Here is a 17,023-nt window from a genome sequence, read left to right as displayed (position 1 = left end):
CTGTATGAGGTCATTTAGAGGCGAGTGATCCAATGCTTGAGCAGATTGGCAGGGAAGCACATCCTTATTTCTCGCATTGCACATCTGCAGTGCATATTTTTTCTTAATTGCCTGTGATGCCCGAATCTGTTTTTTTTTTGGGAGCGAAATAGCTTTTAGGAAGCGTTTAGTCACAGCATTTTCCCTGTGTTTTATAGTTTTTTCATTCTTTGAGAGTTTTGGGTGCCCTGTTTTTATTTTTTGAGGGATTTTATTTCTAGGTTGCTGTGGTATATCTTCACATGCAGCTACTGCATCCAATGTGTTCTCGTCACTGTGCTTAATTGCACTCGATTTTTGCAAGGTGAAAATTGGGAACAGGGCTTTTGTAGTGGGTACATTTAATTGTCCCAGTGAAGTCGTGTTTCCACTTTGAGGTGGATTCTCAGGACTCTTACAAGGATCATATATGATGGCAGCTATATGAGGTAGGACGCTTATGGGTTCTTCTCTTAACCTCTTAGTGGATGGGAAAGTGCTATGATTAATGAACTCATGTTTATGGTTGGTTTGAGAGGCTGTGGTGGTAGCAATTAAAGGCGTTGCTGGGATAGCAGATCTTTGATCATTAATCAGCACAATCTCGCGCCTCAACATTTCATGGGATGTTAGAATTTTTTGCAGGAGCGTATCCTGCGTCACCAACCGTGCATTTATTGTTTGGTATGTTTGATTTAATGCCTGAATAGCTAGATTCATGGCTTGCAATGCTATGTTGGAAAACAATTCAGGTGTTTCATGAGGGAGTGACGTGTTCAGTCCCTGCGTTTTAGTGTGAGCAATGCTCCTTTGTGATATTGAGCTAGAAATATTGGATTCTGTTGATGAGTATGAATATGATTCCTCAGGAAAAAGCACTGGTGATTTGGAGAGATTTTCTGACATCAGACCATTCGAAAGTGCCGAGCCATCAGGGTCTAAGTCAATCACAACCACATCTTTGATGGGTGAGGTTGTATGAGACCCAGTCTCGGATACACCCTCAAGCAAAGTGGAATCTGTTACTATTTGACATGGGTGTCTCTTTGCTGACTGCTCATTACACAGATCTTTAGATAGAGCAGAGTCAGCAAATGTAGCAACAACATTTTCTTTAGCAACGGTTGCCTGTTTGTTTGATAGACTAAATTTTGCTCTATGAGCTGACAAGGAACCATTACAGAATTGTCGAATGTCCATATTGTGCAACCTCCCCTTGGGACCTCTAGCCCCATTAGGTGTTGAATTGAGATTAGTGCTTACTTGCTGAAGATCAGAGGATACAAGGTCCATGCGGGTATGAAAAGATTGAGGCATTCCGGTCGTGAGTCCGTACGTCTTCATCATTACGCCACCAAACAGCCGCACAACAGCCGATGGACTTGACTCCTGCCGGGCTTACCGCCGCGAGGGTGACAGCCTCGCTGTTTTGTAGATGGCTGGAATCACGTGATAAGTCACGTGGGCACTATGGCCCCGCCCCCTCCAGGAAGCGCAGCGTTCTCCTCGCAACACACAGCAACACCGGCAAGAGCTCCTCCCTGCTCGCAGTACCGGGTGAGTGTGGATTAAGTAGCAGTCTTTGCAATGTCCAAAGTTCGAATGAATTGACACAGCGCTCGGGCGACAGCCTCGCTGTTTTGTAGATGGCTGGAATCACGTGATAAGTCACGTGGGCACTATGGCCCCGCCCCCTCCAGGAAGCGCAGCGTTCTCCTCGCAACACACAGCAACACCGGCAAGAGCTCCTCCCTGCTCGCAGTACCGGGTGAGTGTGGATTAAGTAGCAGTCTTTGCAATGTCCAAAGTTCGAATGAATTGACACAGCGCTCGGGCGACAGCCTCGCTGTTTTGTAGATGGCTGGAATCACGTGATAAGTCACGTGGGCACTATGGCCCCGCCCCCTCCAGGAAGCGCAGCGTTCTCCTCGCAACACACAGCAACACCGGCAAGAGCTCCTCCCTGCTCGCAGTACCGGGTGAGTGTGGATTAAGTAGCAGTCTTTGCAATGTCCAAAGTTCGAATGAATTGACACAGCGCTCGGGCGACAGCCTCGCTGTTTTGTAGATGGCTGGAATCACGTGATAAGTCACGTGGGCACTATGGCCCCGCCCCCTCCAGGAAGCGCAGCGTTCTCCTCGCAACACACAGCAACACCGGCAAGAGCTCCTCCCTGCTCGCAGTACCGGGTGAGTGTGGATTAAGTAGCAGTCTTTGCAATGTCCAAAGTTCGAATGAATTGACACAGCGCTCGGGCGACAGCCTCGCTGTTTTGTAGATGGCTGGAATCACGTGATAAGTCACGTGGGCACTATGGCCCCGCCCCCTCCAGGAAGCGCAGCGTTCTCCTCGCAACACACAGCAACACCGGCAAGAGCTCCTCCCTGCTCGCAGTACCGGGTGAGTGTGGATTAAGTAGCAGTCTTTGCAATGTCCAAAGTTCGAATGAATTGACATTAAGAAGAGTCTGCATGGAGCCAGGACAGCCAGTGTCAATTGAGCAGAGTCTAGGGGAGCTGAGGCACTTCTTGAAGATAGCACAAAAGTATAGCACACTGCTTAAGAGTTTTGTTGTAAAATGAATCACTGTTTAGTCACAAGCTGGGAGGCCTGTGAAGGGCAAAGCTGTAAGCAACTCTGCAAAGGGCAGCAAATCTCCAGTGAGAACAAGCAAGCTACACACGAGGTAAGTACCCCTAGTTGGACAGTATCTTGAGTCTGAAGAAGAGGTTCCAGCTGGCTTCTGTTCCTATTGCAGCCTTCCAGATCCTGTTGTTCCTGGGCCTCAGTCGTGGGGACAAGAGGGAGGACGTCTGAGGACTCCTGCATTACGGTTTGAAGGTCGGCGGCAGCAAGGGGCACACTTCAGATCAGCGGCACTTTGCGGTTTCAGCTACTCGCAAATAGCACCACTGCGGTTCTTGGACGCCTTGTGGCCTTTCCTGGTTTCTGGGGTCCAGCACTCTGTTGAGGTGGCTCAGGCTTGGTTAGTCCTGCTTCGGGAGGGTTCTCAGGATCTTCCTGGAGTTTCGGGTATGGCTTAAAGGCAATGCACTCGCCCTGGTGTTCCTGTATCCTGGCACTCGGTTTCTGCAGCAGCAAAGAAGTACATCCAGCAGAGAGAGGGGTTCCAGGAAAGTTCGTCTTGGGGCTGATTGCTCCCACCAACCCAAGGGGATAAGTCGTCCTTTCCAGGCTTCTCTAGTTTATTAGAAATTCAGAGCTTGAGCACTGCAGCAGGGCTTCACCGGGAAAACAAACAGTCCAGGAGGGTGCAGCAAGCGTCTTACAGTTTCTTCTTCGGGTCCTTCGTCCAGTGTCGACTCTGCCTTCCTTGCAAAAGAACTTGCCCTTTATGCAAGTCTCAGCCTAGCTGTCTCTCACACAGCAGGGTGGCAGTCCTCCAAGGACAGCCAGTGGGCCAATCACCTTTAGGTGCATTCCTGTAACAAAAGAGAATAGGCACAGGGAGTTTCGGGAACCTCCCTTGCTTCCTGCCCTGCCAGACACGCTGGATCCAGAGACAGGCTTCACCCGTGAATCCCGCCAAAGACAAAACAAAGGGACCCAAACTGGTTTGGCTCACAGACTAACTCTCAAGAATGACCTTTCCAGCAAACAAAAGAAGACCGGGCAATTTTGACCAAATGGGCAACCATGGGTGCAGTGCTGCATCTGTCAATGAAGCCAGCAGTAGAAACACAATGGTAGGAAAAAGTGAACCACTGCCACCAGCCATTAATTGTAGAAAGGTTAACATAATACATGAGAAGGTAGACAAAGGGGATACTAAGTAACCCCTCTAGTACTCTATGTAAGATAGTGGATGCTGGGTCTACAAAGAGAAAAAGAGAAGTAAAGTCAATTTCACTTTACATTTCACTTTACTACTCTTGGAAACAAGTTTATACAAGAGAAGGTATTTAAACCTTAGTAGAAATCCAAAGGATTTCTGTGACACTGCACTGATGGTGCTGTGTGTCACAATACAAAAAGATGTTGCCTATGGAACGAAAAGAAAGAGTTCAAATCAAAGAAAAATACATGAGTGGGAAAAAGGCCTCACTCTCTCGAGGATAATAATTAAAAGTTCTAAAGTCCAACAAAAGTCGTGGTGAGCTTGCGGTCTCTATGGTAGAAGGGAATTAACACAGAATTGAGAATTCTCCCTAACACTGTCGAGTACCCTTTTCTTAAGTTTTAGAGTAGGGCTTAAAATCCCAGTTTTAGGACCAGGTTTATTTGGTTAAACAGAATGAAGTAAGTTGAGAATCATGCTTCCTTGTGAATCTCCTCATTCTGCCCTACCACAATTGGCATAGGTATTCGGTTCTCACCCTTGTCCTTTTAAATTGTCACAGTGGCTGAAAGAAAATATGCATCTACACCATTCACTTTATAGGTGAAATCCTCAATAAGGATTGCAATCCAAGGGTTATTTTCACAATATCTACAATGCTGTTTGGGGCATATGTTTTTGTTGTGCATTTTGTGTTAATAGGCACCCTTATAATAGCTGTCAGTTTATTTTAAGCCGTCATCCTTTTCTTCCAAAGTTCCAGACACAGCCAACATAAAGAGGACAACCATACTGTGAAAAATGAACGGCCCTTATAGCTAATGTACTTAATATCCTGCAAACCTGCAAAAGTAAAGGTGGTCGACATTTGGTTGCACAGCTAAATTAAGCTCAAGAGCCTATTTAAGATTATTTTGTCTTCTGATATCCTTAATTCTGTCAATATTTCAGTTATTTCTTTTGTTTCCCAGATCACTGCATGGTGAACTTCATCAAGGAAAATTTACTTGGTTCTGTCAAAGAGTTTCGAAATCGCTTTATAAATCCAATTCAGAATGGTCAGTGTGCTGATTCCACCATGGTAGATGTCCGGGTTATGAAGAAACGGGCTCATATCTTATATGAAATGTTAGCTGGTTGCGTTCAGGTATGTAGGTTCTTTAAGAATTATTTATTTTAAATTGTGGTTTGCCAGTTTCATTCAGAGTTTACATTGACTATTTTTTTAAGTCAAAGGTGGGTTGATGTAAAGCATGTTAACTCAAAGCTGCAAGTGAAAATTAAAGATATCTAGTCGTTGATTCTAATATTATTGTTGAGATGCATTTCCAGAATCAGTCCTGGTAGGAGGATTTTGGGAGGTCACCCAATTTATGGTTTAACAAGGAAGACGCATAGGTTAGCCAAAACCTAGTTGAGATCAGATAGCTGCGCATTCATGGCTTAGTCTCAGGAAAAGTGAGTGGTCCAAGCTACAATAAGTCCATCTAGAGGAACACCAGTAATTCCACTTAGACAGTGATTATATAAAACTAAAGTTATTAGCCCTTTAGTTACTCAGTAAGCAAATACAAATCACAGGTAAGTAATGTTGGGAAAGATTTCTCTTTTTGCAACTTTCCCGTCATAGTTTATTGTGGAGACTTTTAATGTTTGTGCCAATTCCCTTTAACCTTAGACAGCCCCATCTCTCTTGCTGGTATTGGGGCTTTTTAATTTTTACCCCTGAGTGAGGGGGACCTTTTTTTCTCACTCAACCGTTTTCCTGATAATAATTTTCAATGCTCCTTAATGTTTTATGGAGTCTGTTAAACTCCACTGGCATCTACTTTTGCATTGTGACACACAGCAACTTCTGTGCAGTGCACAGAGAAGTCCTGTGGACTTCTTTTAATGTTTAACTACATTTTCTTAGGTGAACTACTGTTCCCAAGAATAGTAAGATGAACCTTGTCTGTCTTAACTTTACGGGTCCAGCGCTCACCACCCTATGTGGATTACCGAGGGGTTACATAGTTACTCCTTTAACCTTTTCCTCATTTGTTACACTAACTCAGTTGAATGGCTGTTGGCAGTGGTTTCTTTTTCACTACCTAGTAACATGTATCTGCAGGCTGATACCTCAACTGCAGTGCTGCACCCAAGGGTGACCACTTTCTCAAAATGGCCTCTGTCGTCTTTTTTTGCCATTTCTTGTTCGATTCTTCAGGGATTTTACTCTGTTTGCATCAGGTTGAGTCCCTTAAGTCATTTGCCTTTGGTGAGCCCTGAAGCCCGCCTAGGCTCCATTGTGTCTGGAAAGGCAGACAGTAAGGGAGGGTCCCGAAACGTCCCTGTCCTTTGTCTTTAGGTGTACCTGAGTGAAACCAGTTCTGTTTGGTTGTCTGGCTGTCCTGGAGGACAGTCACCCTGCTGTGTGATTGACAGTCCAGGGCTGTGAACGAATTGGAACTTGAATAAAAAAGTGAAGTGAGGTTTTTGGGCCTAAAAGCAGGGTCGCTTATTGGAGGACAACATCTAATACAGGAGACGAGAGAAGACGCCAGCAGCAACCTCCTGGACCGCAAAGTGGCCGGTGAAGCCCATCAGCTGTGCTGACCCAGTTTTCAACTGGGCAGGGAACAACTATAAAGGATGACTTCATCCCTTAGGCTGATGGGACCAACTAGACTCGAGACAAACTCTATTTAGGCGCCACCCCTGACTTGCTACAGCTTTCCAAGGCTGCAAAAGTGCACCTCGACCAATTGTGAATGCATTGTCTTTCGAAGTCCAAATCCGGTCAGAACTTCGTGGGCATCCAAAGGACCCCACAGAAGCAAGAAATCCACATCCAGAGTCCAGGATCGAGGGATAAAGGAAATTCTAACCAGAGCTTTTTGTTCTTTATTTTGGCACTAAGAAAAGGGCACCAAAACCACAAAGTGCTGCTGAATTGACAGAAATACATTGCTGCATTGCTGCTGAGTCCCTCTCTCTCGAGTGCTGCCACAAGAGCCCGCCAGACATCCTCCCTTTGGTCACCACGACCAAGGACCAGGAACAAGGGTCTACTGCTTTGCATTGTGAAGGCAACCAGCTGTAACAAGTTCTTCATTTCAAAGGTACTTTGGGGCTTGGGGCACTTTATCCTTTTGCCATTTGGGGTGCTTCCCATCTTTGGGAGTGAAGTTTAACCCTACACTAATTTGACCTCAACTTAGCTGCATTTGCCTTACAGCTTGTGCTTTCCATAGGGGACTGACTCCTCTTGAGTTGCTGTGATTTCTCTTTTGAACACTGACTATTTAAGAACATATTTCTAAGAGGAAGAGCATCAGAATTTTGACTTTGCCCATTGATTTGGCGAATGGATTGTGTCCTCTCACGTATTCTTCATCGTTTGAACAACATCTTTCCAGCTTTGGAAACAATTTTCTCGACATATGGCCGACGTCATCTCAGCATAAATAGTGCATGCATCACCTTTTGGCTTCAGTTCTGTTTTTCCGAGCTAACACTGCGAGTGAAATACAGCACGCTTCAGTGACAGATTTTTGTGAGAAAATATCGTCTCCTTGAACTCCATCAAAGCCCAAGTCGGGTTTAAAAAAATGACAGGACTGCGGGTCGAAAATGTCAATTACTGATCCTCGCTCCGTCTGCCTGGGGTGTCTGGGCTCCGGGCACCGTGTCTGTGACTGAGGGTCCTGTCGGGCCATGGCAGAGAAAGCTCTCAGTGAGCGTAAAGGTAAACTGGAGGTGGGGAGGTTAGCATCGAAGTCACCTTCGAAGAGGGAGAAAAAGACCGGGGAATCGAGAGACTCTTCCCGGTGCAAAAAGTCAAAAGGCTCCTGATCGAGGAGTCGATCGCGGTACTCTTAGTCTTCTTCCTCCAAGAAGGCAAAGAAGAGACGCCATAGGTCTCCTTCAACTTCAAGTGATGATTCCTCCACGGAGGTAATCGGATGCCCAACAAAATCAGATTCCCCTGCGAGGTGTTGCAAATTTTCAGTAATGTGGCCTCGACCCCCTTGAAAGAAAAGCAAAAGGCCATGACCTGGTCACTTCAAGTAAGGAGGACAAAGGGAAGTTGAAGGCTAAGTCTTTGAAGCCGAGCTCAAAGCCGGCGTCACATCAAGAAAGTTCTCGATCCAACGAGTAGTCGTCAACGAGTCGAGAACAGAGTCCAACTACTGTTCCGGCAAAAACACACAAAGCGTCCAAGGTTTCAACGTCTTTGCCGACGCCGTCAGAGTTGGAGCTGTCAACACCGAAGTCGACGCACACTAAACCGGCGTTATTTTAGAAGCCGTCTTCAACATCATCGAAGCCATTGACTGTACAAGACAAGGTTTATAAGACCTTACCTAAAAAATACTATTTTAAGACTCTGTTTGCGATACATGGAAGAACGACCCTTTGACGAGAATTCACCACCCTTTGGTCTACAGTTTGGCACCCCCAATGTGCCAGAAGAACTTATTTCTGATGACTCCAGACTAAGAGATTTGTATGATAATCTCCAGTCAGCTAATGGCTTGGATACCGCACCAGAAATAGCGTTTGGCAGGCCTGACCCCTCTGAGCATGCTGTCTCATCGTACAGCAAGCTGATTGGGAAGGTTGTTACATTTATGGGGATGGGGTTGGCCTACTGGGTCATTCGAACAAGACGATATGACTGACATCTTGGACCAAGGTCCTCAGAAAGACCTGATTTTACCATTCTACATGGCCCTAGAGAAAAAAGTCTCTGCTAATTGGGAAACCCCGGAAACTGCCGCTACAGTTAGTAAAAACTTTGCAAGGAAGTACATACCTTCCAGCAGTGACCCGGAATATCTTACCAAGAATCCCACTCCTGAAAGCTTAGTGGTTCAGGCGGCTATGTCAACCAGACAGTCAGCTTATCCTTCCACCCCCCTGAAAGGGATGACCAGGGGGTGGATGCCTGGGCGCATAAAGCTTTCACTAAAGGTAGTATGTCTTTGAAATCCACCAATGTGACTTGGACATTGTCCAGATTCATGTTTACCCTGTGGGGACTGTGTTGCGATGGCAGCTGAACGCATCCCGGAAGGCGAAGAAAGAGACTGCTTCCTGGCGATCATTAAAGATGGCAAAGAGGCAATGAGTGAATGTCTCCAATCAGGTTTGGATACTGCAGATAGCATCAGCAGATCCATGGCTGCTAGCACGGTATTATGCAAATTTGCGTGGTTGAGGAAGTCGGGACTTGCACCAGATGTGCAGGCAAGGCTACTCAACATGCCCATTAACGCATCGAGGTTGTTTGGCAGCAAGGCGGATGAGAGTTTAGAAAACTGCAGACCTCAAAGGCGTCGGCTAAATCCCTTAGCACCACCATTAGACAACCTCAACAACCCTATTCAGGCTCATCTTCTTGGAGGGGTAAGTTGTTTAGTTTCGACTCAATTGAAGAGGAAGAGGACGAGCCGGTCAGAGGGGCCAAAGAAGAGTCCCTTGTGGTGGACGAGGAAAAAGTGCTAAATCAGCCCCAGTAGCAACAACTTTACCCTCAGCCGCTACTGCAGCTGCCTCCAAGCCACTGTGAGGCCTTGACCCACAAGACCCCGATGGGAGGCAGACTTTCTCAGTATCTGAACGAATGGCTGGGCATTACTTCAGATGCATGGGCACTGGAAACCGTGGCCCAAGGTTACTGCCTTCCTTTTAAAAAAGGCCTTGATCATCCACTGGGATACAACTCTGTCAAAATTGTGCATCCGCTCCTTGTACAGGAAATGTTGACCCTGCTAGAGAAAGGTGCAATAGAACACGTACCTGTAATGGAAAGGAACAAGAGTTGGTATTCCCCTTTATTTCTGATTCCCAAAAAGGATGAATAATTGAGACCCATCTTGGACTAGAGAAACTTCAACAAGTTTCCTCAGGAAGGACAAGTTCAAGATGGATACTCTTTCTCAGATCTTTCAGGCTCTCCAACTCCAAGACTGGTTGGTATCATTGGACCTGCAGGATGCTTACTTTCATGTGCCAATCCATCCCAAGCACAGAAAGTACCTGAGGTTCGTGGTTGGTGGTTCACATTATAAGTTTTGAGTTCTGCCATCCGGGCTGACCTGCGCGAAAGGGTTTTCACCAAGTTGATGGCCATGGTGGCAACGAGTCTCAGGAGAGGGGGGATTCACCTTTACCCCTGCCTGGACGATTGGCTGATCAGGGCTCCTTCACCCAAGCAAGCCCGGGAGCATCTCCGTATCACCTGCCACTCGCTACATAGACTGCACTTCTCCCTCAATTACAAGAAGTCCCATATGATACCATTCCAAAGACTCCAATTTATGGGAGCAGTCGTGGATACTTCCCCGGGAAAGCCTCACCCCTGAGGGGTGAGGTCAACATATTCTGCAGATGGTAAACAAATTCCAGAATGCCCAGCATCTTCTGGCCTTTGATTTTCTGAGGTTGCTCGGTCTCATGGCATCCTGCATTTTCCTGGTGCCAGAGGCCCATTTGAGAATTGGGTGCCTTCAACGGGCTCTCAGGGCTCGGTGGTCCCAGTTGTCAGGCAAAATGTCGGACCAACTGCAAGTTCCGAGCAGAGTTGCTTAGGAACTTCTGTGGTGGGATTGCAAAGACGCAAACAATGAAAAGAGCAGGGTAACTCTAGCTTCTGGACCAGAGTATTATAATAACATCAAAAAACAGAAAGGATACGGCTAGACCAAAGTATATTTAGAAAAAATGTATAAAAATGTATTTAAAGTGATACAAAAATTGAATACTAGTGAATAAATCACAGAAAATTATTATACACTGATCATTTTAACATAGCAAAACAGCAGAAACAATATGCCGAAAATTGTCTAAAACATCATCACTCATACTCAACATACATGGTGCCTTCATACACACACAACTCATACCGTGGCATACAACCAAAGTACTAAAAGAGACAAAAAACATGCTAAAATCCAATGGGGAAGAGGAATTCATAACTAGTCCCCAGAATGACGCACATTATTGCGATGTTTACACACAATAGAAATAATTCACAAACAATCTATTGTCGGGGTGGATAGAAAGAACAGATGCAAAGATCACATCCCTGTAGAATTTATCTCTCGACCGGTTTCGACGTGTAGTGGTGGTTAACTGAACGTCTTCCTCAGAAGGTGGGTATTAACCATTCTAAAAAACAAGTATGCAAAAGCGACTATAAGCTACTACATGAAAGTCTTTGCCGACTGCCTGCAACATACAATTGAAAAAGAGAAAAAGGACTGCAGCTAGCAGCCTGAGTTATTAAAAACAATTAAGAACCGTGTATACTATAGTGAAAATAAGCATATGCGGCCCCCATTACAACAGCTATGTAAACCAGAACAAGAGGGTAAGTGACTCCCAAAAGAGAACCGTTCAAAATGAAAAGGAACCTTCAGGATCATGGTGAATCGGCAACAAGAATTTATATATATATATATATATATATATATATCTTAATATCAGAATAGCCTGACCAATAGCAATGTCTATCTAAAAAGGACTTGTAGTGAACTAACCTGATGAAAACCTAGCTGCTGCAACAACCTATGCAGTGTGATGTGGCCAGTCACGCCAGACAATTCAGGACTGAAACATAACCTGAAACAAGACCAGAATGCACTAGGTCAGGTAAATAAAAACCTAGGTTCAAAGTGGAGTGCCTATAACTATAGCATGCGCTACTCAGCCTACCGGCGCCACGCCCCAGTTCCCTTTTCCACGTCGACGGGAACAAGCCGATTTCACCAGCGCTAATGGGTTTGGCTTCGGCCATGTAATACCATGCGCTATTCCCCGAATTCTTCTTCTTCTTCTTTCTTTTTTGTCTTCTTTGTCATTCAGGTACTCCGTCCTATGGCATCCGGCTCCTCCCGGCGCATGTCGACTTCAGCGTGCTTCAGCAGGTGTCCAGCCTGTGAGGAGCTCTTCCGTACGTCTGACCCCCACGCTCTTTGCCTTTGCCCTGACCACAGATGGCAAGGTTGTACCGCGTGCGACGCACTGACTCACCACGCACTGAAGAACAGGCTAACTAAGTGGAGAGAGCTCTTCGAAAAATTGCCTCAACAAGACTTGAAAAACTTCATCAAGCAGAGATCGAGGCCCAAGGTTGGGCCACTATTTTCCATCGCACCCGTAAGGGCGACTCCTTCCTGGGGAAACGCCCAATCGGGAGGAACTTCTCGGGTTCTACTACCAGCACACGCACTGAGGCTAGTCCAGCTACCGGCCTCGCGGTCTTCAGATACATCCGGAATCAGTGCTGAGGGACCACAAGGTTCTTTTACTGGGCGTACACCCGAGGGGCAACTTCCTAATACCGCCTCAATGTCTGAGGGGGCGCCTGCACACCGCACTACCATCAACAATGCTGAAGGCAACACGCATTCCAGGCCCATACCTGAGGTGCAGGGTAGGCCTCATGCTCCACAACCAAGAGTCCTGGAGGAGGCCGGGGCCAGTGAGCCAGACACCACGACTTTCGCACGCAGCGCAACAAAATGCCCTCCACGACAGAAAACATGGCTGCTCGCCCAATGCCACTCCTAGGAACAGAGCAGACGGGTGAGCGAGATTCAAGGTGGGACTGGTGTCAACCAGGTACGTGGCCTACAGTTTATCCATCAGCAGCGCAGGGCAGGTTTCCCCTGCTATCCGACAGTGTGCTCCAGCATCCCCCAGCCACTCCTCAACATCCCCTGCCAGCGCTTCTGCCTACTGAGACATGTTGTTCGAAAATGTTCCTGGGGCTGATGTGAACCCCTCAGATGGGGGACTTGCTCTCTCCTGTCACTGCACCGGCACCCATAGTCATTCCTCCTATGGCTCTGGCACCACAGGCCCTAGCCCAGCCGGCTCCTCCGATTCCTGCTCCTCTGCCTCCCACAGTGCAGGCGGTTCCACACCAGCGTTTGGCTCTCGTCTCCACACCGCAGCCCACGGCGCCCAGCACGCTGCCACCCACTCCAGACCAGCCGGACACAGACGAGGAGGAGGACCCTGACACGCTGTCGTCAGCAAAGGCCTTCCACGACCGCCTTGCAGGTTTGGCAGAATATTTGGGCCTGCCTCAGCCTGAGGTCGAGCAGCCCGAGGAGAGGGTCCTGGCAGAAGTACTCACCCTAAGACCCCCTACCAAGACGGGTATCCTGATGCAGAAAGACGACGTGGCTCTGGCCAAGAGGGGGTGGCTCAAGCCACACTCGGCCCAACCTGTCAATCTGCACCTCATTGTCAGATATAGACGGATGGAGGGGGATACACTCTTGTTATTAACACACTCCCAGCCACATTCTTCAGTGATCGCAGCAGCGTCACTCTACTTTAAGCCTCAGTAGTCTTCGGCCACCTCGTCCTTGGCGCTGCTAGGCAAGGAGGAGAACATCTTGGAGGCGTACGGGAAGACGCTGTACTCGAAAGCCTCCCTGCACCTACGTCAGGCCAACGCGAATGCCAAGCTGGCAGCCGCTAACCAGAGGTTATGGCTGGAAATAGCAGACTTCCGTCCGGTGCGGAGGCAGGCTCGCTTCATGTCGGGTCTAGGAGAATCCAGGCTGGTAGCGCAGGACATCATGGAGTCCACAGTGGCCCACATGGATACCTCTTGCGGGTCCATCTGCATCGCCACAGACATGAGAATGACAGTCTGGCTTTGGGCTACTAAGTTTAACCCCCAAGTCCAGGATCGCATATTGGACATTCCGATCGAGGGTAGTGACCTCTTCCACTCTACCACCGACGAGGAATTAGATAAAAAGAACAGCTCGCAGACAAGTCTGTATTCTGGCAAAGCCACTTCCGAGGCGTACACCCTGTCGCATCAACGCTCTGACAAGGGGTGGGCATTTGGTGGGTTCCGGGGATTCCAGGAACGGAGGTCGAGACAACCTGATCACTCACTCAGTCAGCACCGGCGCAAGCAACAAAAAGAGGGGTGGGGGGAGCAAGGGCTTCTTCCAGTCCCCCTCCTCAGCAGCAGCCTCAGACGGTAAAAAGGTATGACTTGTCCCTCCAGGTCCACGTGTCTCCAGTGCATGGCAGGCTTGCTTCTCATGTACAATTTCTGGCGCCAGAACTTTACGGACCCCTAGATCCTATCTGTAGTATCCAAGCAGTACTGCCTATAACTCCCTCCTCCCCCACAGATTGGGACGGCAACTCTGTTGGCGGAGATCCGGTCGCTCATCGAGAGCCAAACAGTGGAAGAAGTGCTTCTATTCGAGGATTTTTAACTATATAAAAAAAGAGCCAGGCTGGCATGAGAGTTGTGTTGGACCTATCCACCCTCAACCTCTCCCTCGCTCTTCAGAAATTAAAGATGGTTACTCCAGCGCTCATTGCAGAGACACTAGACCGAGGAGACTGGGTGTGCTCCCTGGATCTGAATGACGCCTACTTACACATTACAATTTGGCAACCTCATCACTCCTACCTTCGCTTCCCGATCATGGGCAGCCATTTCCAGTACAAGGTGCTACTCTTTGGCCTCAACTCAGCCCCCAGGGTATTTACCAGACTCAAGAATGCAGTGCAGCCCTCCTCAGGGCCCAGGGTCACCATGTCTGCCCGTACCTGGACGACTGGCTCGTCAGGGCGAGATCCCCAGAGGGGATACACACACTTGCTATGCGCTTTTGAACACTCTCCATGACAGGGGGTGCATTATCAACCTCAAGATGTCTCAGGCTCAGCTGCAGCCCACACAGAGTCTCACCTTCCTGGGCTTCATCTGGGATACAAGCTACAAGAAGGTTTTTCCCTCGGAGGACAAGATTACGGCTCTCATGGGCCACAATGCACTCACTTACCAGAGCTTTTACCTCGGCCTGGTGGTTGCTACATCTACTGGGCATCATGGCAGCGGTCCTCCTAGCCGTGCCACAAATGAGGCTCCGGATGAGGAAACTACAGCTGCACTTTGCAGCCTCATGGAATCAGGAGAGGGGCTCCCAAGTGGAGCTGGTCTGCATACTTCCTTCCCTCCACGCGGACCTCATGTGGTGGTCCAGGGACTGCAACCTGTGGACGGGCAGGCCCTTCCGGCAGCCTTCCCCTCAGGCCACCATCACTATGGACCTCTCCCTAGAGGACTGTTGAGCCACTCTGGACAGTCACACCGTCCATGGAGTCTGAACCTGGCAGGAGTCACACATCAACTGGCTGGAGCGGAGGGCCATTTGGCTAGCCCTCAGAGCCTTCCTTTTGCTCATTGGGGGCAAGACCATCCTTATCCAGACCGACAACTCCACCAGCATGTACTATGTCAACAAGCAGGGGGGTACCAGGTCCACTCCACTGTGCAGCCTAGCGGTCAGCATGTGGGAATGGGCCCTGGAAAACGTCTACCTCACGGCCATCCACCTCCCTGGGGAGGCCAGCTTGGAAGCAGTCTGGCTCAGCAGGCTGGGAGCAGACAATTACATATGGAAATTGAAAGACCAGGTGCTGCAGGTGGTTTTCAACACTTGAGGTCACCCTCAATTAGATCTATTTGCCTCCTGGAAGAACAGGAAGTGCCATCAGTTTGCATCCGGCAGGAGCTGGACCCGGGCTCCCTTGGAGACGCATTGCAGATTCAATGGGAAGACATGACAGCATATGCCTTTCCTCCCACACCCCTCATCCCCAGGGTACTCCGCAAGTTGAAGGAAGTTTGTCACCTCACCATCATCTTGATAGCTCCTTGGTGGCCAGCGAGATTGTGGTTCTCTGAACTGCTCTGCCTCATGGACAGGCCACCCATTCACCTCCCGCTGGGTCCAGCTCCTCTTCTGTCCCAGCAAGGGGGCAGGGTCCTCCACTCCGCGCCTCATAAGTTAGCCCTCGCAGCATGGTTCCTGAGCAGATCACCCTCAAGCACCTGAGCCTTTCGCAGGCTAACCTGGAGATCATTCAGGGTGCCAGGAGCAAGGCTACCAGGAGCCAATATAAAAGCAAATGGAGCAGGTTCTGTCATTGGGCAGACTCTAAGATCGACCCCTCCTCCCCCCTTTACGTGCACGCTGGATGACATGCTCTCCTTTTCAGTGCACTTTGTGCACTCAGGCGTTCAGGTGGACAAATGTCGCACTTACCTGACAGCCATAGGCGCCAACAGAAATTTGGAGGAGGAGGTCTTCTTCTTGTTAAACATCTGGTGGGATTGTCCAGGATTTTCACGCCCATTAAGAGGCCACACCCTGTCATTGGTGCACAAACCATTTGAGCTAATGGTGTCCGCCGACATCAGGCTGGTCACCATTAATACTGCTTTGTTGGTGGGACTTACCTCTGCTCACGGAGTCAGCGAGATCCATTTTCTGGTGTCCCCAGAACCTTTTATCACTTTCCACAGAGACAAGGTGATCCTGCGGACTCATTTGCGTTCCTACCTAAGGTACCCTTCGCCTTTCATCTAAACAAGGAAATAGTCTTACCTAGGTTCTTCGCTGACCCCAAGGACGAGGCTCAGAGTATCTTGCACTGTCTGGACCAAGGGCTTCCGGAAAGCCGGACACACTTGTCGTCACCTTTGGGGGCTACAGACCCAGTTATCGGGCATCTAGGGCGCTATTGCACAATGGATGGTTGCGGCCATCAAAGAGCCCTATGAAGGGCAGAACAAGCCACCACCAGCCAACATGCCTGCTCACGGGGTCAGAGCCAAGGCCACGGCCTTCCAGCGGCAGGTTCCATGGCAGGTCATAAGAAGGGCGGCTACCTGTGCCACCCCTTCGGATTCCTGTAAGCATTACTGTTTGGATGCTGGCTCTAAATCAGACAGTGGCCTTCGGACAGGTGGTTCTAAGGAACTTGATTGCTTAATGAGAGTCTCCTCTCCAAACTGGGGCTACATTAATTTATAATTGCCCATGCAGTATGGAGGAAAGGGGACGGGACATAAAAGTAATTACTAGCTACTCAGCGTACGTACGGACAAACATACTCTTAGTCCTTAGTCCCCTTTCCTCCATATGTCCCACCGTCCTCCCCCGTAATAATACTGGTGTCATTGACAATGTAAAATATTGTTCACGCGTCAATGGGGACCGAGGAGTGGTGCCGGTAGGCGGAGTCTGGCTAGCGCAAGCTCCCAGGGTCGCATCCTTGCGCATGTCTGAATTTAAAGGGAAAGAAGGTTTGATGTGGCCACACAGTATGGAGGAAAGGGGACTAAGAGTACGTTAGTCACTACGGTGAGCAACTCATAATTT

General features: G+C 48.6%; 1 protein-coding gene across 1 annotated transcript in view; it reads left to right on the top strand.

Annotated features, from left to right (window-relative positions):
- ATRX (ATRX chromatin remodeler) overlaps positions 1-17,023 on the top strand; it is a 2,430,811-nt gene that overhangs the window by 1,698,092 nt on the left and 715,696 nt on the right. The window contains exon 21 of the mRNA XM_069612585.1: positions 4,790-4,965. Coding sequence (XP_069468686.1) covers positions 4,790-4,965 — 176 coding nt within the window. The remainder of the gene's footprint in view (positions 1-4,789; positions 4,966-17,023) is intronic.

The sequence above is a fragment of the Ambystoma mexicanum genome, chromosome 5p (genome assembly GCF_040938575.1).
Source record: "Ambystoma mexicanum isolate Mex_15411 chromosome 5p, UKY_AmexF1_1, whole genome shotgun sequence".
NCBI lineage: Eukaryota > Metazoa > Chordata > Amphibia > Caudata > Ambystomatidae > Ambystoma > Ambystoma mexicanum.
The sequence above is the reverse complement of the archived record's forward strand: the minus strand, read 5'-3'. Positions and strand labels throughout refer to the sequence as shown.